The 26,366-nt window shown below is 33.6% G+C and overlaps 1 protein-coding gene across 3 annotated transcripts in view; it reads right to left on the reverse strand.

The window, feature by feature from the left end:
• The window catches only part of IQCM (IQ motif containing M), a 494,659-nt gene that overhangs the window by 66,769 nt on the left and 401,524 nt on the right, over positions 1-26,366 (reverse strand). For all 3 annotated transcript variants that reach the window (XM_031941659.1, XM_031941660.1, XM_031941661.1), the window contains one exon: positions 24,627-24,788. In XM_031941659.1, the coding sequence (XP_031797519.1) occupies positions 24,627-24,788 (162 nt within the window). The remainder of the gene's footprint in view (positions 1-24,626; positions 24,789-26,366) is intronic.

The following is a 26,366-nucleotide window of genomic DNA, read 5'->3' on the forward strand; positions in this document are numbered from 1 at the left end:
TCTTTTCCCCTTTTTCTTTTTCCTTTTCCCCTTTCCTTTCCTTTCCCCTTGCCTTGTCATTCTTTCCTTCTTCTTTCCTTTCTCCTTCTTTCCTTGCCTGTTTTGTTTCATTAAAAGGGAAACTACTGCATAGACAAGAGAATAAATGCATGAAGAGCACTTTTAGCTCCTTAGAGAAATATTATCATAAAGTAGTTTTGTAATTATTATTAAATGACAGAAAATTCCTTACCCATGGGGCATTATTGTGGTTTTAAATTATGAAAGTAACAAAGTAAAGGAAAAAATGAAGTAATTATCTTAGTATGTGTTGAAAAGCTAAGAGTTGAACTCCCTGTTGCCATGGATATGGTGTTCTATATACAGCCCAAAGATACACAGTAGCCAATAGGAAGAGCATATCTTAATGTGCAGTCAGGATTATAAATATCCATATCATTGTGAATTTAAATTACAGTAAATTCTTTAGTTGTGATTTTTGTAATCAACAAAGGATTTTTCAAATGCTATTTACTTTTTTTAGGCAATTAGGTTTTAGTTTATCCATTAAAAAGTCTACTATATGGTTTGTTTCTTCTTAATTGGGCTTCACTTCCTATGGAGAAAATTCTGCTGTCTGACTGTTAAAAATATGCTTGTATATTTATATATGTTTTGATTATGAGGAAGAGGTGAAGAATTACCTGTCATTAAACAGCCAGTTTGGCTCCCATGCATTGCATCAGCCTGGCAGCTTCAGAAGTCAGTAATTAACTTTTCCATTGTACTAGAAAAAGCAATGAGCTAGATTCTGAATAGAGGAAAAAGTTGAGCGGGAGAGAGCCCACTACTAATTCAGGAGTCAATTCAGGTTTCCAGTGCTTACTTGAGTTTCCTCATGAGATGAAAAGGAATGATAAAATAATATTACTTAAAATAAAAAATCATCTTACTTTCTCTTCACAACAACTGTGATGGATGGAGGTGCCACTATTATCCTCACCTATAATCCTCATTATATAAATGAGGCTGAGGGAGATTAAGTGACTTCTACAAGATCATCACACTACTAGTAAATGAAGAAGGCTATGAACTCAAGAGACAACTATTGCTGTTGAGTTGTTTTAGTCCTGTATGATTTTGTGACCCCATATTGCAAAGATACTAGAACGGTTTGCCATCGCCTTCTCCAGATCATTTTACAAATGAGAAAACTGAGGCAAACAAGGTTAAGTGACTTGCCCAAGATCACATGGATAGGAAATGTCTGAGTCCAGATTTGAACTCAGAAAGATGAGATTTTCTAACTCTAGATCCAGTACTCTATCCACTACACCATCTACTTGCCCTTAAGAGGCAACTAGGTGAGCTAAGACCTACAATGAGGAAGATTTGAAATCAAACCCAATAGCATATAACACACATTTATAATAGATACTTACTAACTTGGTGATTGAGGGAAAGTCATTTAATCTGTCTACCTCAGTTTCCTCATCTGTAAATTGGGGATAATAATAATACCTATCTCCCATAGTAGTTATGAGACAAAAATGAAATCATAATTGTAAAGAATTAAGTGCTATTTATCCTGATTTTGATGATGATGATGATATTCTCTTTACTCCAAGTCTAGGACTCTGTTATGCAATCTGGATGCCTAGAGGATTTCTAGGCTTTTATTCTATTATATTCATATGACAATTCTCCACAAATCTACTATCTTAGAAATGTAGAAGAATGGAACCAAGGAGACCAATGATAGAAATGATACATAGTTATTAGAGTTGTAAATAGATTCAACCACTCTGGAAAACAATCCAGAATTCCTTGAGAAAAGTCTTTCACAACTCTTTGAACTAGAGATCTCACTATTGATGAAATACACCAAAGAGAATAAAATAAAACACCCACATATATCCAAATATTCATGGCAACACTTCCATGTGGTACAGAAATTGGGAATCAAAATAACTATCAATTAGTTCTAGAATGGTTGAAAAAATTGTAGAATTGAAAAAAAAATGATGGAAGATAGGTGCCCAGTGTGTAGAGTACTAGGATAGAACCTAGGAAGACTCATCTTATTGAGTTCAAATTTGGCTTCAGACATTTCCTAATTATGTGATGCTGGAAAAGTCACAACCCTGTTTGCCTCAATTCCTCATCTATAAAATAAGCTGAAGAAGGAAATGGCAAACCATTCCAGTATGTTTGCCAAGACTCTAAATGGTGTCATAGAAAACTAGACACAAAGCAACAATATCAATAACAAAAATAAAGAAATTACTGATATGACAAATTCAGAAAATCTCATAAAAAGACCTATATTATGAACTTTCAGTCAGGTAAACAAGAAGATTACATATGACTTACCACAAAACAAAATGAAATAAATTGAAACAACTAACAATCAAGCCATACACCATCTGATTGTAATGATCAATCTTTTCCTTAAAGAATATTCACATTAAAGAAAAAGAACATCATGGATGTGGAGTTGAACATCCTTTTAGATGTCATTGCTATATTGGTTAATTATGCATAACTATTCTTACCATCAACACCATGTTACAATGAAGAGTTTTATATTGGAGAAAGTATATATAATGGGAAAGAATCATAATGGAAAAACACAAAAGAACAATATTTTTCAAAAGGGGAGCAGGAAAATGCCAGAACTTATAAAGCTAGGGAATCTTGAAAATGGAGCAAGAGACACTGTCTTCATATTTATACAGATATCATACAATGGCCCCTGCAATGGCTAGAATTCATGACTATTAAACATTCCCCATATCCAGAAATCAAGGCTCCATTAGCATTTCCCTTCGATATTCCCTGTATCAATAATTAACTTTATAGGGTATCACCTGAAATAAATTATAATCCCTATAGCTAATCCTCAGAATGATGAAAACCCCCATGAATTGATCACTGATTGACGTAGCCTTCCACTACTGATATTTGCTTTTCAGTAGCCATAAAGTGGATGGAATTCTGGAACGAAGTCAGGAAGACTCATCTACATAACATCAAATCCAGCTTTAGACACTTACTGTGTGATTCTGGGCAAGTCACTTTAGCCTTTTTGCCTTGGGTTCCTCATCTATAAAATGAGCTGAAGAAGGAAATGGAAAACCACTCCAGTTATTTTTGCCAAGAAAATCCAAATGGCTTTAACAAAGATTCAAACATGACTAAAAAATAACTGAACAACAAAACCAAAAATTTTCTTCTAATTTTATCCCACTGATCATCACAATGTCAAAAATTTGCCTCAGTGTTAAACGTCATTGCAGCTTTCTCATGGCATTCTCTCATTTTTTCCCATTTTTCCCTTTTTAATTCTTTGAAGGTACTCAGGGTGTCTTTGGTATACCAGTTCCCAAAGAACTGTTCTCTTTCTACCAGCTGTCTCAACTTTTATTAGGGATTTTCATAATTAAAATTAAATAATCATTAAATTATTAAATAATAATTAAATATATAGATAAGAATACACATACATATCTGTGTGCATGTATATGCCACACATATGCATAAACTTGTATGTGTGTGTGCATACATTGTACATGCACATGCATATGCATACAATTTTTTTTATTATAGCTTTTTATTTAGTATTTATATGCATGGATAATTTTATAGCATTGACAATTGCCAAACCTTTTGTTCCAATTTCTGCCCTCCTTCCGCCCACCCCCCCCCAGATGACAGGTTGACCAATACATGTTAAATATGTTAAAGTATAAATTAAGTACAAAATAAGTATACATTGCACACAATTTTTTAAGGAAAAGCATTTATGTCCAACATGACGTAGACATTTCCTTAGAGAGAAATTTAGTCATGGAAATCATCTAAAGACAGTAGAAGACACTGGACAATGACTAGTTCACATGAAAACACACACTAGTAAAGAGACTAGTTGTGGCAAATTCTATATTAAATTCAGAATTATTATCTCAACAAGTCATGTCTTTTCGCTCAATCCTTGAAGGGTGTTTTTTGGTTTGTTTATCTGCTTCTGATAAGGGCTCTACCTCCCCCTCCGGCCACCAAACTTGGCCCCCATCTTTACCGGACAATCTATTCTGACAGGTATGACCAATTAGATTCTTCTGATCTTTTCCTGATCAGGAAAAATCTAGATGCCACGTGACCTTCCCAAGTTTTCTGCCAAGGTCTTCATTCACTACATAGAAAAGTCCCAAACTCAGCCCTCAGCAAGTAGGAACAATACAGTCATTAAAAAAAAAAAAAAAAAAACTTCTTCATTAAGCAGCCAGAAAATTTGGCATTTGTACTTTTTAGGCCCTATAACCTCCGATTAAGTAAGCATTTTCATTAAATCCAGCAAAAAATGTTGACATGTAAGAATCGTGCACCTGAGATGCCTAAACATTTCATACATTTGCAGATAGGTGCAAAATTTCTATCAACTTACCTTTTCTGTTAGAAAATTAATGAGTGTTCAGTGAAGCCATAACAAAGAATTTTCCCCTAGGCATGTTATAAAAACATTTCTAGTTAAAGTATGAATGCAAATTCTCACTGACTTCCAAGGATTTAAGCTATGCACATTTTGAACATGATGAATGCCTCAGAAAACATTCTTTTTTATTTTCTTTCTCATCATAAAAGTCCTGCCCCTACTCTATCAATTTCTCTCTTGTAATTAAAACTTTGCCAAGGGGGGAGCTGAATATGGAAATCAGTGAGTACTCAGAGTTTAGTCTGGCTTTTTCAAGATCTGAGTTCCCAATAAAATCTCAATCATCAAAGCTTTCAATCATTCAGCACTGTCTCCTCCATTAGATAGGTAGATATAGATAGATATATCCATATCTATATCTGTATCTATTTGTTCAAATTGATATTTAAAAGTATCTTGGGAAAAAAAGATATTCATTTCTTCAGTATATTTAATTCTGTGAATCATGATGTATTCAACTTTTTCTTTCAATAAATAGGGAGAAAGTATAGTACAGAGGAGCAGTGATGTAAGTCTCTCTCATTTGGGGAAAAATGGCATCTCATTTCAGAAAAGGCTTCTAGTTTTCACCAAGTTGGAAAGCAGAGCTGTAACAGGTTAGCTAACTAAAACTTTGCCCCAGAGCATCAAAGAATAAAGGTAGATGACATTATTTTCAATTTTGTCAGAGGGTGGAAATAACTACACTTTGAAACTAGTTAGCAAGTATTCATTATCACCATAGTACATAGAGCAGCAGAATCTGGAGTCAGAAGAGACTCATCTTCCTGAGTTCAAATCCAGCCGCAGACACTACAGGCATGACCCTGTGCAAGTCACTTAACCTTGTTTGCCTCAGTTTTCTCATCTGTAAAATGAGCTGAAGAAGGAAATAATCAACCACTCCAGAAAATCCAAATGGGGTCTTGAAGGATGAGACATGACTGAGCAACAACAACAATAAATTAATTAAAAGAGTGTATTCTCTCACTTCTGATTGCCAGACACCAAGCAAATTCTCCCTTTGCCTGGGCTCACCCTGCTCCTTCCCTAGTGAGCTTTCCTAGTGATAGTCTAAGTTCTAACTCTCATAAGGTCTTATTACTGGAAATCCAAGATCACTCTCCTTGAATTTTCTCAAACAACTAAATCAAGTTGGCTTTAAGAATTCATTTGAGGGTACATATTATTTTCCTCAGGCACTCAGTTTCTAGTTAAAATTCTGTTAAGAATACTTATCAAGTTCTGTTAGGAATAGCCTTGAGACTTGGGAAGTTAAGTTTAAATTCTAATTACTTAGATGATTATTGCTTCATTCAATTTGTTGATTATGTTCCTCATGCTAAAAAAAAATTTTCTCTACACATTTATATCTCATGATTATTTTTAATGTATTTGAGAATTTCCCATATGGATTGTATTCTTCATCCCATATTTTTTAAATTATAAAATTAAGAGGTTATGGCCTGTATTCTACTTAGTGAATCAAAGAAAAAAATATTTAGGTTTGGAAGGGATCTCAAAAATCATCAAGTTCAACCTACTCACTTTAGAGATGAAAAAAATGACAACCAGAGAGATGGGTAACTTGCCCAATGCTACATGGATAAAACTGGAAAGTCCATTAAAGTCCATCTAACTCAACCACCTCCTTTTAGAGATGAAGAAGTTTCTAAATAACTTGACTAAAGCTAAAAGGGTAATAAGCAGCTGAGTCAATATTCCCCTATACAGTGTGCTTTATTTTATTATCATGATAACATTCCTTTAATCTTACACAGAATAAACACAAAAATATCAGCAAATCAGAACTTATTCATCCATCAAGGCAACAAAGTATCACAGAAAGTGTTCTGATGGGACTATAGGATCTGAATTTGAATCCCCTAGCTGTGTGCTTTTTGGACAGGTCATATAACTTTGGTGACCATCTGTTTCCTCATTTATAAAATGAAAGAACTGAACTAAATGACCTCTAATATTCCTCCCAGTTCTAGATTAATGGCCATTTCCTGAATTATAAACTCAATGAAAAAAGGCCCAATTTCACTAAATGGTGTATCCACTCTAGTACCAAGCACAGTGTTCTTCTCCACAAAGGAAGCATACATTGCTTATTGATTTGATAACATTAATATGCAAATTATCAAAGGATTTTAAATTACATCAAGGTGAGAAACTCCCAGTGCTGGAACTTCCTCTACCAATACAGATTTTCATCTGCTGATAACTTAATAGATAACACCTAGGGAGTTGTTTCATATGTTATTCAGCCATTTCCTACTCATCATGACTCATTTGGGTTTTTCTTGGCAGAGATGCTGGAGTGGTTAGCAACTTCCTTCTCTAGCTCATTTTACAGATGGGGAAATGGACTTGCCCAGAGTCACATAGATATAAGTATCAGAAGCTGGCTTTGTACTCAGAAAGATGAATGTTCCTGATTTCAAGCCTAGTCCTTTATCCATTGTACCACCCTTGGGAATAATTTAAGGGATGTAATAACTAAATGATTGTGATCATTCAGATAATAATTGTTAGCATCCTATCCATATGCTAGATCGACTTCTTAAACTTTTTCCACTCTCAACCTCTTTTGTCCTGAGACATTTTTACATGACCCTGGGTATATAGGTGTATAATGTAGCTATATAAATGAAACATTTCCTGATTACAAATCATAATTTTATGACCCTCAAATTTGGTTACAAGATCCTATATTGTGTTGTGACCCACGTTTTAGGAAGCTGGGGTGTCTGTATCTCTGAGATTATGAAAGATCAGATTTGAACTCAAGGTTGGCTCTTCACTGTCGCCTGGACTATATCCTTAATATTAAAACATATTTTCATTATTTACACAGAATTCCTAAAATGTGGATTGGAAGTTTTACAATTTCATATTCTTTTTAAAATTTTTATTTTGGTTTAATCCTAATTGAAAAGGCAAATAAAAATAAAACTTTAAAATGTGCTTTTTAATTTTTTTTGTTGTTGTTATTTTTCATTCTCAATTGGAGAAGAATTTGGAGAGAGGAAGAAAGGTCAAGTTTTTTGCTGATTTGAAAAAATATACAAAAATATATTATATATAAATAAAAATAGAATGGGTCAAAACACAGAAATCTATAAACATCAAGGTTTCTAAATCAATTCAAATAACTCTCCATTCCTAAGCTCTCAAAGAAAGTATCCTGCTCAACCTCCATTAAAAATAAATACATTTAAAAGAAGAATCCATTCAAATAACTTTTGTTATGAAAACTACACTATGCATATTTCTTCTTATGATATTTTTCCTTGAAATGATTATGGTTTTCATGTTTAATCATAGGATGACAGATTTATATCTGAAAGAATCTTGAAAAGTCATTTAGGTCAAGACAATCATTTTTTTCCCAGAGAAACTTTGACCTAAAAAGGTAAAATTCAGGTTCATGCAAGGAAGAGATGGAAAATTCAGGAATTCAATCTAGGTCCTTCTGTCTCTCAATCCAGTCCATTTTTCATCTTCTCTTCTAACTTGGTTTTCACCTAAAATTTTCTATTTTCTAAATTAAATAAGGATTCTATTCAACTGATTTCATGCTGCATGATCAAACTATTTATAAATGCATGTGGTGAAGGATAACCTTGAATATATGCATTATCTAAACTGCTTAAGGATTCAACTGCCATCAATGATGGGAGGAGAAAGCTTAGGTCTCCTTTCCAGTTCATGCCTTTCACTTGTGGCATGGGGACTTAGAGCTTAATTGTGGTATCCTAAAAAATGAGTGTTAGACTGTCTTTTTTTCACACACAACCGAAGGTTCAAGATGTTGTTAGATTTCAAATGCGTTATCGCTATTTTTCATATTCAGAAAGATGACATCTCTGTTCCAAATCAGTGGAAAGGTAGACATCAGTTTTCTGCATTGGCTTATACTAGCACCTCAATCAGTCCTGGAATTGTGATGCGTCCTTAACGCAACACATAGTACAGGAATTATGATCTTTGTGCACCAGGACTAACGTGGCAACATGGGGTGACTAATTGGCACAGGAAGTCAAGCATTAGATCTAAAGTTATGAAAACCTGAATTCAAATTTGGATTCAGACACTTACTAACTCTGAGATCTTGGGTAAGCCACTTAATCTCTCTGTCTCAGTTTCTTCCACTACAAAATGGGGATTATGATCATGTCTACCTTGTTTTGAAGGTAATTTTTTAAAATTGTAAAGTGCTTTATAAATGTTAAGCTGTTATATTTAAAGGCCCACTCATTATTTTGTGTATTATTATTATTATTAATCTATATGTGAGCAATTAATCAACAAACATTTTTTAAGCTTCTATTATTAGCTAGATATGGCACTAGATTCTAGGGATACAAAGACAAAAAAAATCATTCTTCACTCTTAAGGAGTTTAAAGTCTAGCAGACATACTGTGTCCAGCTTTGTGGATTGTTGTGAGAAAAGTTCTTTGTAAATTTAAAGCACTAGATAAATATCAATTATTATGATCAGATATAGGAAAAATTCAAAGAATCACCTGACTGAACATGACTATGTCAGTAGTGATGGTATCCTACCTAGCCTATTTCTACCACCAGTAATATAAAGGAAGAATGGATAATGAAACCCATTTTAATCTGAGTTGGAAAGGACCAAGATTCTTCAACATACTCAATATTTACTTGAAAAATGAGTAAAGTAGCAACATAGACAGTAGGTGGAACATGGAATTGGGCAGGTCTTATTTTCAAATCTTGATTCTGACAAGGACTACTGAAGTGTTATCTCACCATATTGTTGTAAGGATAGTATGAAATAATGTGTGTAAAGTGCTTGGGAAACCCTTACCTTTATCTCAGTTGTAGTGAAAGGGAACACTCCTTACTTCCTGAGAAAATGCATTTCACTTTGTTATAACCCTAATTTATAGTGAAAAAAATTTAGGCCTAAATCTGATTTTTTTTTCAATATATGCTCATTATTCTAAGTTTTGCACTCATGGACCAAGGAGGACACACCTAACCCTTCTGCCATATTGTGACCCTCCCAAAAGCTTAAGGATGGCTGTCAAGCCCTTCCCATGCTTTCTTTTTCCTAAATTTAATATTCCCAGTTCTTCAAATTGAAGCATTTATTCAGTCTATTATATGTCAGACATTGTGCCAGGGGCTGTAATACAATTACAAAGTCAGACAGTCTCTGTCCTCAAGGATCTTATATTCTACAAGGAGCATTCTCACATGGTTATTATATGTCAGACATTGTGCCAGGGGCTGTAATACAATTACAAAGTCAGACAGTCTCTGTCCTCAAGGATCTTATATTCTACAAGGAGCATTCTCACATAGTCTTCAAAGCTTTCAGCCCTTTGATCATTTTGTTCTGAACAAGTACTAGCTCATTTAAGAATGTCCCAACATGTGATACTCATAAAGCAGCACAATACTCTGATCAGACTCTGACTCTCTATGGAACTCTAGAGTACATTAACAATTTTTGGCCCCTATATCATATCATTGAGTCTTATTAATCTTGAAGAACATTTATTAAATACTAGGTGGTACAGCAGATAGAATGCTAAACCTGGAAAAGAAAGACCAATCTTCCCAAGTTCAAATCTGCCCTCAGACACTTACTAACTCTGTGTGACTGGACAAGTCACTTTCCTTGATTTGCCTCAGTTTCCTCATCTGTAAAATGAGCTAGAGAAGGAATTAGCAAAGCATTGCAGTATCTTTGCCAAGTAAACCCCATAATGGGGTCATAAAGAGTCAGATATGACTGAATGACTGAAAAAAATACTACTCCTGAGGTCTTGTATTAGTTATAAAGAAAAATTAAAGGGAATCCAGATTCAAGAAGCTCATGCTTCATTAAAATCCCAGATTTAAGTTGTTGTAGTTGTTTTTCATTCTCTTCTCATGTTTTCTTCATCTTGTACTTATTAAATTGGTTTTTTGAATCCAATCCAACTATAAGGCTTTACATTTAGCCCTTTCAAAAGTGATTTTTTTTAAAGATTTGACCTGATGCCTTCTTTTAGTTTCTGATATTGTGTTCAAGACAGATTGGAGTATGATACAAAAATATGTCTCTAGATATTTAGAAAAAAAAAGCTTTTAATATAATAGTCAGGAGATGATTATTCAGGAATGGTATTCAGATAATGTTGTTCTTGAATGAATATATATTTCAAGCCTTCCTTGACTACCCCAGACCAAAGGGATCTCTGGTCTTCTAACTTTACACAACAAAGATTATCTGTGAAATTCATTTGGGTAATTGGTCACATAATACCTTGTACCTGAGGGGCCTTTTGCATTTTTCTCTCCTGGGAAGCTATGTCCAAAGGATTCATCACCAAGTGACTAGCCTACTAGTGATAACCTCCCTGTTCTTAGGCTGTTATTCAAACAGCATACTTAATATGACGCCAGGCTCAGATTCTTCTATCATTTCTTCTATTATTGTTTTAGAATATTTCTTGATTTTGTTCTTGCTAATGAGATTTTTCACAAGTTTAAATTTTCCAACTAGATTATAATTTTCTTTTGGGAATTCTGTTTTCTATTTTGAAAGCCCTGCCTACAGCATTTGATAGAATGCTCACACATGCAGGCGCTTGATAAATGTTTGTTGATTCAATTTGAAAAGACTTAAGCCAGCTACAAATGTAAGAAAAAAAATCAAAACAACAAACTCTTCAGAAGTGACTATAATCCAAAGAAAGAACTTTGACATTTTCACAATGTGGAACGGACTCTTGCTTTGTCTTTTGTCTTATAGGTCACATCAATGGGCACAACATAATCACATTCATTAACATGAGTTTATAGATTGTAACATGATTCATTTGAACCAATATTCATTGAGTGCCTATGGTATGCAACTAGCATTAGTGACATAATGAAAAAATGAAATTGTTTCTGACTTCCAGGAGATCACATTCTACTAGAGGATGTAAGGTGTCAACAGATAATAAATACAAGATATTCTGAGGATCCAATGAGCAGTAAATTCAGGAGGGCAGAAAAGGCTGCCCAAAGAGGAAGCACTTGAGTCAGCCTCAAAGGAAAGTTGAGAAAAGAAATATTAGGAAGAAGGAAATGTGTTTTAGGCAAAGGGGATGTAGCTTGTACAAAGACGAATAGGCAAGAAATGGAATATTGAGTTCAGGTTTCTTAGACCTTACTTCCTCCCACCTCCATCCACCTTATATGCAGTGACACTGGCCTCCTGGCTGTTTCTGAACAAAACATTCTATTTTGAGACTCTGGACATTTGTCCTGGCTACCCTTCTCCTTAACATGGCCTGCTGGTTTCCCTGCCTTCCTTTGTGTCCCAGTTAAAATCTCATCTTCTGTAAGAAGCCTTGAATGATTCCTTCCCCTTTACTGTTCATGTCTAATTTATCCTGTCTGTGTCTGGTTTTTATATACAGTTATTTTCATGTTCTCTTCCCCCATTAGATTGTGGATTCATTAAAATAGGGACTGTCTTTTGCTTTTCTTTACAACCCCATTTCTTAGCACAATGCCTGGAACATGGTAAAGATACTTAATAAATGTTTACTAATGTCTCAATAGCAATGAATACATTCTTTCCAGGAGGCTATAATAAAGCATACTTTTGTTCAATCTATCCTCAGACTAGGACTAATGGTCACTAATGGTAACTAAACTCTTACTTCTATCCTCCAGTTGAAACACTATAGAATTTCAGCGCTATAGAGAAACTTAACATTTAATTATACCAGTTTATATTACAACAGAAGAAAACTAGGGAAAGAAAAACTATAAGATTTTTCCAGAGTCACAGAGATTAATAAAAAGGATATTTAGATAATACATATAAGTACTTATCCCTCACAGTGTTGTTTTGAGTTCATAATATATAATATGTATTAAATATTATTATTCCCATTTTATAGATGAGGAAATTGAGGCTCAATAAAGTTGAATGTTTTGCTTAAGGTCAAGTCAAGGTAAAGGCAAGTTTTCTCTTCATATCTCAAGGTTCTGTCATGTTAATAAATACTTGTGGAATTAAATGCTGAATGTGGACCAGTATGAGCTTGGCATTCTCTTCTGTAATACTAACATGTCATTTGCCTTACAGCAAGTCTCCCATCTCAAAATGTTTAAAGAAATTTGAAAAGAAAAGTAACTCTCACCAAAGGAATTTCAGTACTCAATCCACATACTTATTTAAACTAATATTAATTTTAGAGGTGTACAAATATGGTACGCCCTCCAGGTAAGCATATCTAATAGGCAAAAATTATTCTAGAATTATATAATCAAAACAAAATGTTGGCATGCTATATTCAAACCTGATTAACATAATGACATACTTTTATTTGAAAGCCTTATCAACTTCCTACAATTATCAAATTTTTTCCATGTTGTTTGACAGTCGAGTAGTACAAAAGACAAACAATTACCCAAATTCTAGAATATTTTGACAACATTTTCACCTCATTACTGAGCTAAAGTTAATACTTGATTCTCCCTTAGGGGTATGGGGATGCTCTCCCATATAAATTAAATTTCATCTCAAAAGTATTCAGTAAAAATATGTAGGTTACACACAAACATAACATGTTCTCTTTTCCTATTGCAGTTTTTAAAGATGAACAAATTTAGCTAAGAGTTGTTCAAAGAGGACAGTTAAGGAGGTATCCCAAGAGAAGAGAAAATCTCATCTGGGTGATCTAGGTCTAATCTGAAAAAATGTGAGACATTACACAAGTGTGAGGCTACTTTTAAGTCTACAACTCTCACTGTCCCTCCCAAATGAAAGACTACAACATGCTTTACTTTATTTAACTTCAACCATTCCTGGAGTGAACTCATAGTCAAAAGAATAGCAAGGGATATTTAAACTGAGAAAAAAAATTAAGTCCAGAATTGAAAAAAGGACAAGGAACAAAACTAGACAGGTAGGCAATTGGTCCCTTTGAGACACAGAGCTCAAAGTCCTGCCCTCAAGAATTTTCCATATGCAAAGAAAGTTATCCCAATAAACAAATATTTTTGATATAATTTGACTTTATTCTCAAAAATATTTTTTTTATTTTAATCTTGTTTTGGAGGTAAGTTTCCATTGTGAGGTATAGGGGGAAATGACACTAGAATTGTAATCAAAAGATTTTGGTTTCAAATTCCGAATCTGCCGTTTGTCATCTGTGTAACCTTAGACAAGTCATAATCTCCCTGGATGAGAAAGTGGAAGGTGGTTGCAAAGAAATCTCAAGACTTTATTTGCATATAAAAGTATTTTAAATGCGGATAGTGGATACATTTGAATACAAATACAAAACAAAAATACAAATACAAAATACAAAAAGGATTGAATATAAATGAAAAGTCATAACAACTCAGATAAAAGACATGAAATTTAAAAATGAAACCTGTAGACAGAAATATGAAAAGTAAACAGGTACTTGGAGGCAGCTACTAGCCTGCTAGATGGTACAGTGGCTAGAGAACTGGGATTGGAGTCAGGGAGCCTCATCTTTGTGAGTTCAAATCTGGCCTCAGACTGTGACCCAGACAAGTCACTTTAACCCTATCTGCCTAAAATTTCCTCATCTGTAAAATTAGATGAAGAAAGAAATGGCAAAACACTTGAGTATTTTCAGCAAGAAAACCCCAAATGGGGTCACAAAAGAGCTGGACAAGACTGAACAACAACAATTGGGGACTGTAATTGTTCACAGGTTTAATATGTATTTACTAAAATTCTCAACTTGTTACAGGCTAATAACCATCTGGGGGTGGTAGAACAATATCTGATTTAGAGACAAGAGTTCAAATTCAGATTCTGGTGTAGGCAATACACACACACACACACACACACACACACACACACACACACGATACAGAACCAGAAGAACATTGTATATAATAACAGCAAGATTGTGTGACGATCAACTGCCATGGACTTGGCTCTTCTCAGCAATTCAAGAAAAGTCCAATAGATGTGAGATGGAAAATGCCATTAGCCCCAGAGAGAAAAAATAAGATTCTAACATGTCAGGGAGAAAGAGGCATATCATACATTGCTGTTATTCAGTTGTTTCAGTCAGTTTTCACGACCTTATGTGGAGTTTTCTTGGCAGAGATACTGGAGTGGTTTGTCATTTCCTGTTCCAACTCATTTTATAGATAAAGAAACTGAGGCAAATAGCATTAAGTGATTTGCCCATGGTTGCAAAGACAGTAAGTATCTGAGACTAGATTTGAATTTAGCTTTTCCTGACACCAGGACCAGCACTATAACCACTGCCCAAATATAACCGCTATATTATATAACATATAATATAATATTAATAAATAATATATAATATAACTACTATAATAACTGCCTCTACACATATATAAACACAGGTGTATGTATACATACATATGTGGATAATACATCTGTATATACATGTGTACTGTGTTGTACACACAAACAATGAACTGAGAATTTAGACAATTCATTGTGAATTCTAACTTAGGAACTAGCTGTCTAAAACCATAAACATTAAATGCATTGACATTCTTTCTCCAACACTCAAGCAAGAAAGCAGAAAGATGACATGGAAAAGTAGTGAAAGTTGAAGCAGAAAAAGAGAAGAAATGGCCTGATGAAGAGACAGGTCATATCTCATCCCCACCTAAATTCAGAATGAGAACAGAAGCTTGAGATGGAGGGAGATGGGGCAACTGCTATTCTGCTTTCAGCTAAATAGGTATTTTCTCTCTCGATACATGCAGTGTACATGTTAGAATAGCTTTCCTTAAGTGAATGAAAAGGAGTTGCAATATAATAGGAATTAGTAAGCTTGGGTAAGTGAGAACCTACCCAAGACCAGGCAAAATAAACTTTGGCCCTCCCATATGAAAGGAGTACTTTATATCTAATACATGTGTTCCCATTTCATTTGAGAATAATTAATTCTACAGAGCATCTAAGTGAACAGAATCAAACTCAACTTAATCTTGACAAGTGTGATCAATGCTCATTTGCAAACTGAATGAATCAGACCAGGGACAAATTCCAGGGAGCACATCAAGGGACAGAAACTCAATCACCCCAAAGCAAGATGGCTGTATATAAACAGGACAGGAAAAAGAACTCTTGGCTATTCTTAAATTTTGTCTCAGAAGCTGAACGTAAGTAAAATGCTGACCATGTTTTACTAAACAAACTTGGTAACAAGGTGCGTAGTATATATGTAGATGCTTATACATGTTTGCATGTTATACAACATATACATACATGCATATACAAAACAAATATATCTTTATGTTTATATATGCATATATGTGCACACATGCAATTTTCAGAATATGGAACTAGTAATACACATTTACATGCATATATACACGCACACATACATGTATTCATGTGGTCTAGATTTCAGATTTTTCTCAGTATGGGGAATTTCTGTTTTGAAAACTTCCTCCACCAATGCAGAACAGGACCTCATCCACAACTTTGTCATAAACAGTTGTCAAGGGAACAGAGAGGCTAAATGACTTTTCCACAGCCTCCTAGCTTTTGTCAAAGACTTAAAACTAGACCTTTGTTATTCCTCCTATGAATTCATTGCTAATGGGAATTTCCAAAAAGAAAACTCCTCCCATCAATTCAAATCAGTGTCTACCTTAAATTTGAGAAATTAAGTGACTTCCCCAGGATTACCCTGCCAATACATGTAAGAGGCAGGGCTTGATACCAAGATTAGTTCTCTATTATTATGACATGTCTGCCATAGAATACTTAATAACTTTAAAATAATATTCCCATTATATCAGACATTTATGTAGCATAGGTTGAGATTTATTACATAGATATTTGGACCAAGGAAAGAAATTTCTAGTAACTTTCTAGGGTAAACAGGTACCCTAAGTAAAATATGAACACATAATTAAAATATGCCTAAATTCATTTACTAATCATGGGAAAAGCTGAATATGGAAGATATGAAACATTTAATGGTAAAGGACAATCCTATTCATTTAGTAGCCATCAGCAATGCCTTGAATACCAGTGAAAAAGGTTATATATCCTTTGAAAGATTATTTTAAACTTAAAGCTAAGATTTTAAAATTATGGTGCATCTATTATTCCATTTTAACCTATATCACGGTACCATTTCACAAGTTACAAATATAACGCAGGATGCAATTTATAGGAGTCATTCAAGCATATAGACTGATACACGCATTAGCACCTGCTAAAACTCTACTATGTTCCTTAGAGAAGAGCTAGAAGCTTCATTTCAGTTACTCCCCAATTTCTTGCTGGTAATACATCTCTGAATCTATGGGTATAAAATCAATATGTGGGAAGGTCCACCTCCTGCAAGTTCTGAGTATTAATGGCAGGACACATAATAAATTTCCAGGGCTATCTTCCCTAAAATGTTTGTAGATGCAAGAGTCCCTGAGCCACAGAAAGTTCTTTCAATCGATTAATCTCTTTTCAAGGGAACTGCTACATCTCCCTTGTCAGTCAGTTTAATAACAACTGCAGCTCAAAAAGATGGCAGACTCAACCAACCTGAATAATACAGACATGGAATTTCAATTCTTCACTTAATGTCACATGCCCATATTCCCTATACCAACTACTGTCTTCACGTCAGAGCTCTCTACCTGACCTTATCAAGACAGAACACTTTTTTTGGTTTTGTTTTAATCATTTGTCCCATTAGAGCCAAAATTTCAAATGTGGCTTTTGAATAAAAATTTACACCCTCATATATGAAATAATAATTTCATTTATAGTTCAATCCATTTCATTGGAGGGGAGATACCTTTAATTAAAAGGAAAGTATTCTACTCTAGAATTTCCACTAAATTCAATTCTACAAATGCTGATTTAACCAGGAAGTCATTTTTCTAGGTGCTAGAAATAAAAAGACAAAAAAAAATTATACATATATACATATATACATATATATAAATTATACATATATACATATATATGTATTCCTACCTTTATTATATATTAATAGAAAATATAATATACATATAAATCATATATATGTGTTTATATATATATATATATATAATAAAGGTAGGAATGAGGAGGTGAAAAAATAATGACATTGTCTCTTCATTTTGCTCTAGGACTATTCCCATTGGCACTCATTTGTATGGGAATGAGGAGGGGGGAAGGAAGAACTTTGGAATTATGAAACTGGAAACAAAACCAGGGTCTTGGCAGTTTGCCAGAAAAATAATCCCTACATAGAGTCTAAGTAGTTTGGCTATAAGAAATTAAAATAAGGAGCTACATAGACTTTCTAACCTTAAACTAGCTAAAGAGAGGTCTTTGATCAACACAAGTCTCAATGAACAGGAAGTTTAGGTGAAAAGCAAAACAGAACAAAAGAACCCAAAATTGAGAATTATTTAACTTGGAGAAGAGTTCTGACAGGTATTCTGCAGTTTAGAGCCCTGGGGCAAAGACTTTCCTAGTGGGGAAAAAAACCACCTCTAGTCAAGAATCTAAAAAACAGATAAGCCATCTTCCAACACTGAATCCAAATTCCTTTGTTTCGCTGTCAATACTCTTCATTATTTCACCCAACCCTAATTACACAACCTTATTTTTCACCACTTTCTAATAAAATCCTAACTTAGATTAAATTAATCAAACACATACTATTTTTATGGAATTAAGGTTGGAGAGTCTGTCTTTTGTTTGTAACTCCAGTGATTAGTGTAGTACTAGACACATAGTAGGTACTTTAAAAATGCTGGTGCATTTTAAAAGTTTGAGAAACATAATTGAGGGATAATTCAATCATTTTATAAATAATACCAATAGTTTAATAAAAACATAGTCATTTGATTGTCTCTCTCTCTTAGACTAAAGATAAACATGGCAGCAAGCTCCAGTTTATATATGTCCCTTGGAAGAGGAGTATTCCCAAAAGTGGAAATCAATTCTGAATGGTTGACAATTAATGAGGGAATGAATATTACAATGAGGGACTGAACCTATTCAAATGAACTTTGATTATGTCATTTACTTCTAAATTATCCCAGACTTGGTCAATCTATTCAAAAAATGTATCCCCACCCAAACTAATTGGTTGCCGAATAACAACCAATCTCATTATCAGGAATATCCTTCAAGAAACTGAATTTTTGAAATCAGGACTTTAGAAAAAGCAGGGAATTCTATATCTCCCCAAATCATTGGTTATTAATAATCATTTGTCTCAATGCTTATTAACAGCTTGAATTTTTTCATGCTATTTTTCCCTCAAGAAAAACCTAGCCATCTCTCTTCTACTTAGCTAAGTCATATATATGGACTAAAGTCCTTATTTCCCCTTCCTTAGCCATGAGGTCTTCCCTGTTGCATTAAGTCCAAAGTGGCCACTTCCATTCTAGAATTTCTAACGCACTGAGGCTGGACTATATCATACCAATGAATAACTAATTAGGCTTTTAATCACCTTCTCAGATAAATTTTAGGACTATTTGAAGGCAGAAGCATAATATGTTTTCATATAATCCTCTCCCTTGCATCTTGTATTTTTCAGCCAAACTGGCCTCTTATCTGAACTCAACATTCTACCTCTTCATCCCACAGCCACCCAGACTTTTGTAAAGGCTGTCTTGTACTTCTGTATTATATCTCTGACACCTCAGCCTCTTAGAAACTATAGGATGCTAGATTCCTCCTTTCAGCTTGCCTTGATTTCCTAATTGTTGATACTCCTTTTCAAAATATGTTTGTCTAAATTAGACAATTGTCTAAATTGTCTTAATCTGTCTAAATCTAAAAGATATAGATAAATACCTATAGGTATTATTTTAGGTAAAGTGTATTATGCTTCATGAGGAGAGGAAGAATCTCTTTTGTTTCATTTTGAATCCTCAGCACGTAGTAGGTATTTAATACAAATATAAGTAGTGTTTTAGACATAGTAGGTACTTGATAATTATTAAATTGAATTCTGAATCCTTCCTTGGGTCAGGTAACTGAGGTCTTTTCATAAGATCCAAGGAATGTTAAGAACCACATGGAAAATGGCTGAGAAATATTTGTTCACTGATTGAGTTTTCAGGTCAGAACACTACACACACACACACACACACACACACACACACACACACTCACACACACTGTGATATTAAAGAATGACTCTACTAACCTTTGAAATAGCATGTCTAATACCTTGCTTTTGAAGCTTAAAATGAATGCATGCTTAAAAGCTAATTGTCTAAATAAGGTTTAATAGATTGGTCATTTCATTAATTCTAAAGAGCTGAGGACTAAAACTATAGAACATAGTCAGGAAACCTACCTAGCTTTGAATCCTCCATCAGATGATTGTCAATAATGTGATTCTGAGCAAGATCCTTAATTTCCTGATATGTAAAATGAGATTAATAACACTTATACCATCTACTTCACAAAGTAGCTGTGAGGAAATTGCATTGCTGACCTAAACTGTCATATAATTGTGGATTTTTATTAAGGATTTTAATCTCCTGACTAGTGAACATTTCCTTTGGGTTGTTTTCTTTTTTTGATTGTTGTTCTGTTTTGGCATTTCATCTCTTAAAATGATTTATGGTGATAGCACAAAGGAGTTTGTTTATTTGTATATGACTATGGATAAAGCATTTAATTTTTCTAGACCTCAGTTTTTTTTTTCTCTGTAAAAAGAGGGGGGTAACCTGTGAGATCTTTTCAGCTTCTAAAGTTATAAACCTATGCATCCTGGACATTGGGAATTGGAAATGAGTCTAACACATCCTTTTCAGACTCCACGAAAATAATGTCAAAAGAAAACTATTTGGGAGAAAAAGAAAAAAAAAAAAAAAAAAAAAAAGGATAAGTACCTAAGGTTACAACTGAGCCTTCTGATAGATTGGATAGCATAATTCCTATTTTTAAGGGAGGTGACTTGTTCAAGGTCATATAAATAAATAATGGGTAGAGAACAGACTAGAATTCAAGTCTCTGATGCTCCTGTTCAGAAAAGTTACAAAAAATTTGACAGACTATTGCTCAGAAGAAGGATTAGATTTAAGCTTTCTAATGAGAGAGAGAAGAACTTAATGCCAGTTGGATAAACAGCTTTCATGATGATCAACCACGAAAGACTTAGCCCATTCTGATCAATACAATGATCAAACATAATTCCAAAAGACTCATGATGAAAGATGCTGTCCACCTCCAGAGAGAGAGAACTAATGAAGTCTGAGTGTAAATTGAAGCATGCTTTTTAAAAATTTAATTTTTCTTGCTTCTTTGCCACATGGGTAATATGGACATATGTTTTGCATGACTTTACATATAAAATGGAGATTGTATTGTTTGCCTTCTTCAGTGAGTGGGAGGAGATGAAAAACAACACAATTTGGAACTTGAAATTTTTTTAACGTGAGTATTTAAAAAATAATTGAGCCCTAAAAGACAAAAGGAAACAATTAAAATTTAAATAACAATTTCAACTCAATCTAAGATGACATTTTTTAAAAATATGTGACATTTTATAATAGTGTCCCAACAATGAACTGGGCTCTCTTATGACATAAGGACCTCATAACAAATTTAAGCAATCAGGTATTTATTAGGTATTGACTATTCTGAGCATCGGGCTACTCACCAAAGATACAAAGAAAAACTAAGAATAGTCTCTGATCTCACTGATCTTATGTTGCAGCATGACTAGAAATCAGTCTATAAAAGGCATATCAAGGTTCATCAGAAGCTAAGTTTAAAAGGGGAGGCTTTCAAAGGTGTGGGGATGGAGAAAGGCTTTCTGCAGAAGGTAACATTGGAATTGAGTTTTGAAAGAAGTCATGCATTTTATGAGAAATAAGTTAAGATTCCAGGTATCAATAACAGCCAATATCAAGTCATAGAATGGATATATTGTATATAGACCATACGGCTTAATTTTAGATAGGGCAGAAAAGAATAATATATAAGAAGGTAGACCTGGTTGTAAAAAGCTTGAAATGCCAAAAAGCAGTTTATGTTTGATTCCAGAAGTAACTGAAGAGGAAATTCATCAGACAACATACTCATTAAGAAAAATGCTTTGAAGGGAAAGGGACCTATATGTACAAGAATGTTTGTGGCAGCCCTCTTTGTAGTGGCCAGAAACTGGAAACTGAGTAATTGCCCATCAATTGGAGAGTGGCTGAATAAATTGTGGTATATGAATATTATGGAATATTATTGTTCGGTAAGAAATGACCAGCAGGATGATTTCAGAAAGGCCTGGAGGGACTTACATGAACTGATACTGAGTGAAACGAGCAGGACCAGGAGATCATTATATACTTCAACAACAATACTACATGATGATCAATTCTGATGGACATGGCCATCTTCAACAATGAGATGAACCAAATCAGTTCCAATAGAGCAGTAATGAACTGAACCAACTACACCCAGGGAAAGAACTCTGGGAAATGACTATGAACCACTACATAGAATTCCCAATCGCTATATTTTTGTCCACCTGCATTTTTGATTTCCTTCACAGGCTAATTGTATACTATTTCAAAGTCCGACTCTTTTTATACAGCAAATTAACTGTTTGTACATGTATACTTATATTGTATTTAATTTATACCTTAACATATTTAACATGTATTGGTCAACCTGCCATCTGAGGAAGGGGTGGGGAGAAGGAGGGAAAAAGTTGGAACAAAGGAATTTGCAACTGTCAATGCTGAAAAATTACCCATGCATAACTTGTAAGTAAAAAGCTATAATTTAAAAAAAAAGAAAAGAAAAATGCTTTGGCAGAAATGTGGAGGATAGATTGCAGCCTTTTATTGTGGAAGAAGAGAAGATTCTTCCTTGAGTGGGGCACTGGTGCACCATATTACTACTAAAGTTCCTTCCATCGCAGAGAGTCTGTGTTTTTGACTTATATCATTTTATACTACATATTTAATAATTTCTGTACTTATCTAAACAAGCATTCCACTAGATCATATCTCCATATTTAGGGTTAATTAATCTCTTTCATGAAAATTATCTCAATGTGAAACCAGCATTGATATATTGAATATACAAAGCTATAATGAAAATTGGGAGGATTTTTCCTCAATTTTATCTTCCAGCCAAGAAAGCACATAAAAAAATATTTTAAAAAAATCTGCTACATAAACTGATTTCAGAAAAGTCTGGATAGACTTAAATGAACTGATGTTGAGTGAGTGAGCAGAACCCAGAGAATATTGTACACAGTAACAGCAATACTATGCAATATCAATTTTGATTAACTCTTCTCAGCAATACACTGATCTAAGACAATTCTAAAAGACACATGATGGAAAATGCTAACCACACTTAGAACTTAGAACTATGGATTCTGAATGCAGATCAAAACATACTATTTTCATTTTCCTTTTTTTGTTTTTTCTTTCCCATGGTTCTTTCCTTTTATTTGGATTCTTCTTTTACAACATGACTAATATGGAAATATATTCAACATTACTATACATGTATATAACCTATATAAGATTGCTTGCTGCCTTGGGGAGAAGAGAGAAGAGAATAAGGGAAGGAGAAAAAAAGGAAATCAAAATCTTACAAAAGTAAATGTTGAAAACTAAGATGATAAAAATAAAAATATAACCAAAAAATCTGTTACATCTACATCATGTAAAAAATGCTCAGTAAAAGCACAGAACATGAATGTATATAAACTCATAGAACTATAGTCCTTACAGAGCCAAAACTCTACAGTGATGTCCCCCTTCATCAGCCTACACATCCAGACTTGCTTCACTGGATTCTCTTTCTGCCCCCCAGGCACCAAACCCTGTCCCTGAACAGTTCCAATCCCAACCCAACCTGTGAAAGGCAGAATTCCTCCTTCTTGCTCGCTGAAAAAAGCACAGAGCTGTGCACATGCATGCACACATATGCACTTACACATACACACTTCCTTCTTAACTGCTATAAAATGCTAAGAAATGAAAGATATAAAAACAAATAAAATTCATAAATTATAAGATGCATAGATGTTTTCAGTTAATCTCATGTTTCCATTAATCTTCCTAGAAAGCACATTTAGCTGTTTTCCTGTCCTTACTCCTTCCCTTTGACAGAAGCTCTACTTGTTCCTTTTGTCCCCAGATCAAGCCATGATATGCCATCCTCATTGTCTATTGCCAATGAATTTGGTTTGATAATGGTGGAATTGTCAATTTAAAACATGTTGTCTCAACCCCTAGCAGCTGGCATGAGAAGGACCATGGGAATAATTTTGTTGTTATTAGAAATACTATTATTTGTATTATTAAAATTACATTATTATTAGATTTATTCTATTCTCAGAATAATTACATTGTTGAATAGTTTTTGATTTTTGTTTTTTTTCCAGTTGTGTCTGACTCTTTGTGACCACATTTGGAGTTTTGGCAGATATACTGGAATGTGTTTCCATTTGTTTCTCTAGCACATTTTACAGATGAGGAAACTGAGGCAAACATAGTTGTCACTTGTCCAGGATCACACAATTAGTAAGTGTTTGAGGGCAGAAGAGTTCCTGGCTCCAGGTCCAACCTTCTATCTACTTTGCCATTTAGCTGACCAAATAATAATAATAGCTTATGCTTATGATAAAAAATATTTGGTGCTTATATAGTGCTTTAAAATTTATAAAAGGCTTTAAGTATATTTGATCCCTTTAACCACTCTTCTATTATTATCCTCACTTTACTTCTATTATTATCCTCTAATCACTTGTGATTAGAATCTCACAACTAGTAAGTTTCTGAAACTGAATTTAAATTCAAGTCTTCCGTCTTCAAGCATTGAACTCTATCCACTATGACACTTAGCTGTCTCTAGCACATATCCTTCTATTATACTTGCAAATTTTAATTTCTAAATAAATTATTTCTCATTGGCTTATAAGGAGATAATTATTATTATTACTTATAACAAAAACCAATATTTAAATAGTGCTTCAAAGTATACTAAATTCTATATAAACATATGAACATGCATGCACATATATATACATTTCTTATATATGTTTATATATATATACACACAAATAAGCATACAATTTGGTTCTCACAATCATATATATGAGGTAACTGCTATTGTTATCTCTTTTATAAATAAGAAAAACTAGAGAGAGAGAGAGAGAGAGATGATAAAGGCCAATGACTCACCTATATACTTATATGCTTCTTCTCCATTTACTATGGGTCTTGTCCAAGTTGATTTTAGGCCCCAAAAATGACTCACGTGGGCACCTTCCGGAGGATACAGAGTGAATATCATTTCAATGGCTTTTGATTTTTTAACTTCTTCAGAGGGCATTTCATTGAATTCTATGGTTTAAAAAAAGAAGCAGAAAATATTTATAAATCTGTCATAATTCACTTTTTCCTAAATTCCATATAATGTTTCCTATAAAAGATACATATACTTATATAAGCATACACATACACATACACACACGCATGCATGCATACATACATATTTTTATTTGGGATTTTGCATTTTAATACAATTTTGAAACTACAATCTTAAAAAAGCAAAGATAATAATTGGAAAACTACTATAATGTGGTTCAGCTTATTTCAGAATAAAACATCCTAAGAATCACTGAATATTAAATCTAAATATTAAAATATTTTTCAAGAATGTTATTGACTACCATGAGAACACTAAATAACAACCATTAAACTGTACAAATTTCCAAAAGTATATTTTAGAGGGAGGCAAAATAGTATTGCTTGTGACAGACTATAAATAGAGAAACAAGCTGGCTTGAAAATAAGTTCTAATATAATGGGAAAATATTGGTGATCAGTTTTCTATCTAGGACCTGTGATTTCTCTGGGAAGCAAAGACTCTTACGACATACATGAAAATATGGCTATCACTTATTACCCTCAGAAAACAGGAATTTTTTACCTTGTTTATATGAAGATCTTTTTACTATTCCGGTAAAACCTACAAACCTCATTTCAAAAAAAAATTTTTAATTTACATTAAAATACACAGGATTAAAAAGGAAGTCAATGATATTAAATATGTATTTTTTTATATGTTTGATTTTTTAGTTCACAGTGGAAATCAGGTTTAAATCAGATAAATTCCAAGTAAATTGTATAATAAACAAATTAGAAAAAGTTTCTTCATATCTGTAGACTATTTATTAGCTGGGAAATAGCTCTTATGCTTGTAAATTTGAATCAATTCTTATGTCACTTTGAAAAGAGACCTTTATCAGAGAAACTTGCTACAAAGATTTTTTTCCCTCCAATTAGTTCTCTACCATCTAATCTTAACTGTTTGGGATTTGTTTGGGTAATTTTTGAATTTTGTCATGAAAACTATCCATTTTGAGGTGATTCAGACAAATTCCAATAAACCTGTGATGGAGAGAGCCATCTGCATCCAAAAAGTGGAGACTGAGTGAATCACAACATAATATTTTAACCTTTTTTTTGTTGTTCTTCTTCTTTGCTTGCTTTTTTTTCTTTCTCATTTTTTCCTTTTTTAATCTGGTTTTCCTTGTGCAGCATGATAAATGTGGAGAAGTATATAAAAGAACTGCATATGTTTAATATATATATTGGATTACTTGCTGTCTAGAGAAGGGGGTGGGAAAAGGGAGGGAGAAAAATTTGGAACACAAGGTTTTACAAGGGTGAATGTTGAAAACTATCTCTACATATATTTTGAAAATAAAAAACTATTATTAAAAGAAAAAGAAAGAAAACTGTCCATTTTATTTTCTGTGGCCTTCTTTCTTGCTTGTTTGATCATGATCTCCATCCACAAATCTGTAAACTTTCTTTTTTATTCTTCTGATTTGTTTATAAATTTAAAAGAATGTTTTTAAAATGTTCCATAGCACTAATAGAGAAATACTAATTAAAGCAACTCTGAGGTTCTAT

The sequence above is a fragment of the Sarcophilus harrisii genome, chromosome 6 (assembly GCF_902635505.1).
Source record: "Sarcophilus harrisii chromosome 6, mSarHar1.11, whole genome shotgun sequence".
Classification (NCBI taxonomy): domain Eukaryota; kingdom Metazoa; phylum Chordata; class Mammalia; order Dasyuromorphia; family Dasyuridae; genus Sarcophilus; species Sarcophilus harrisii.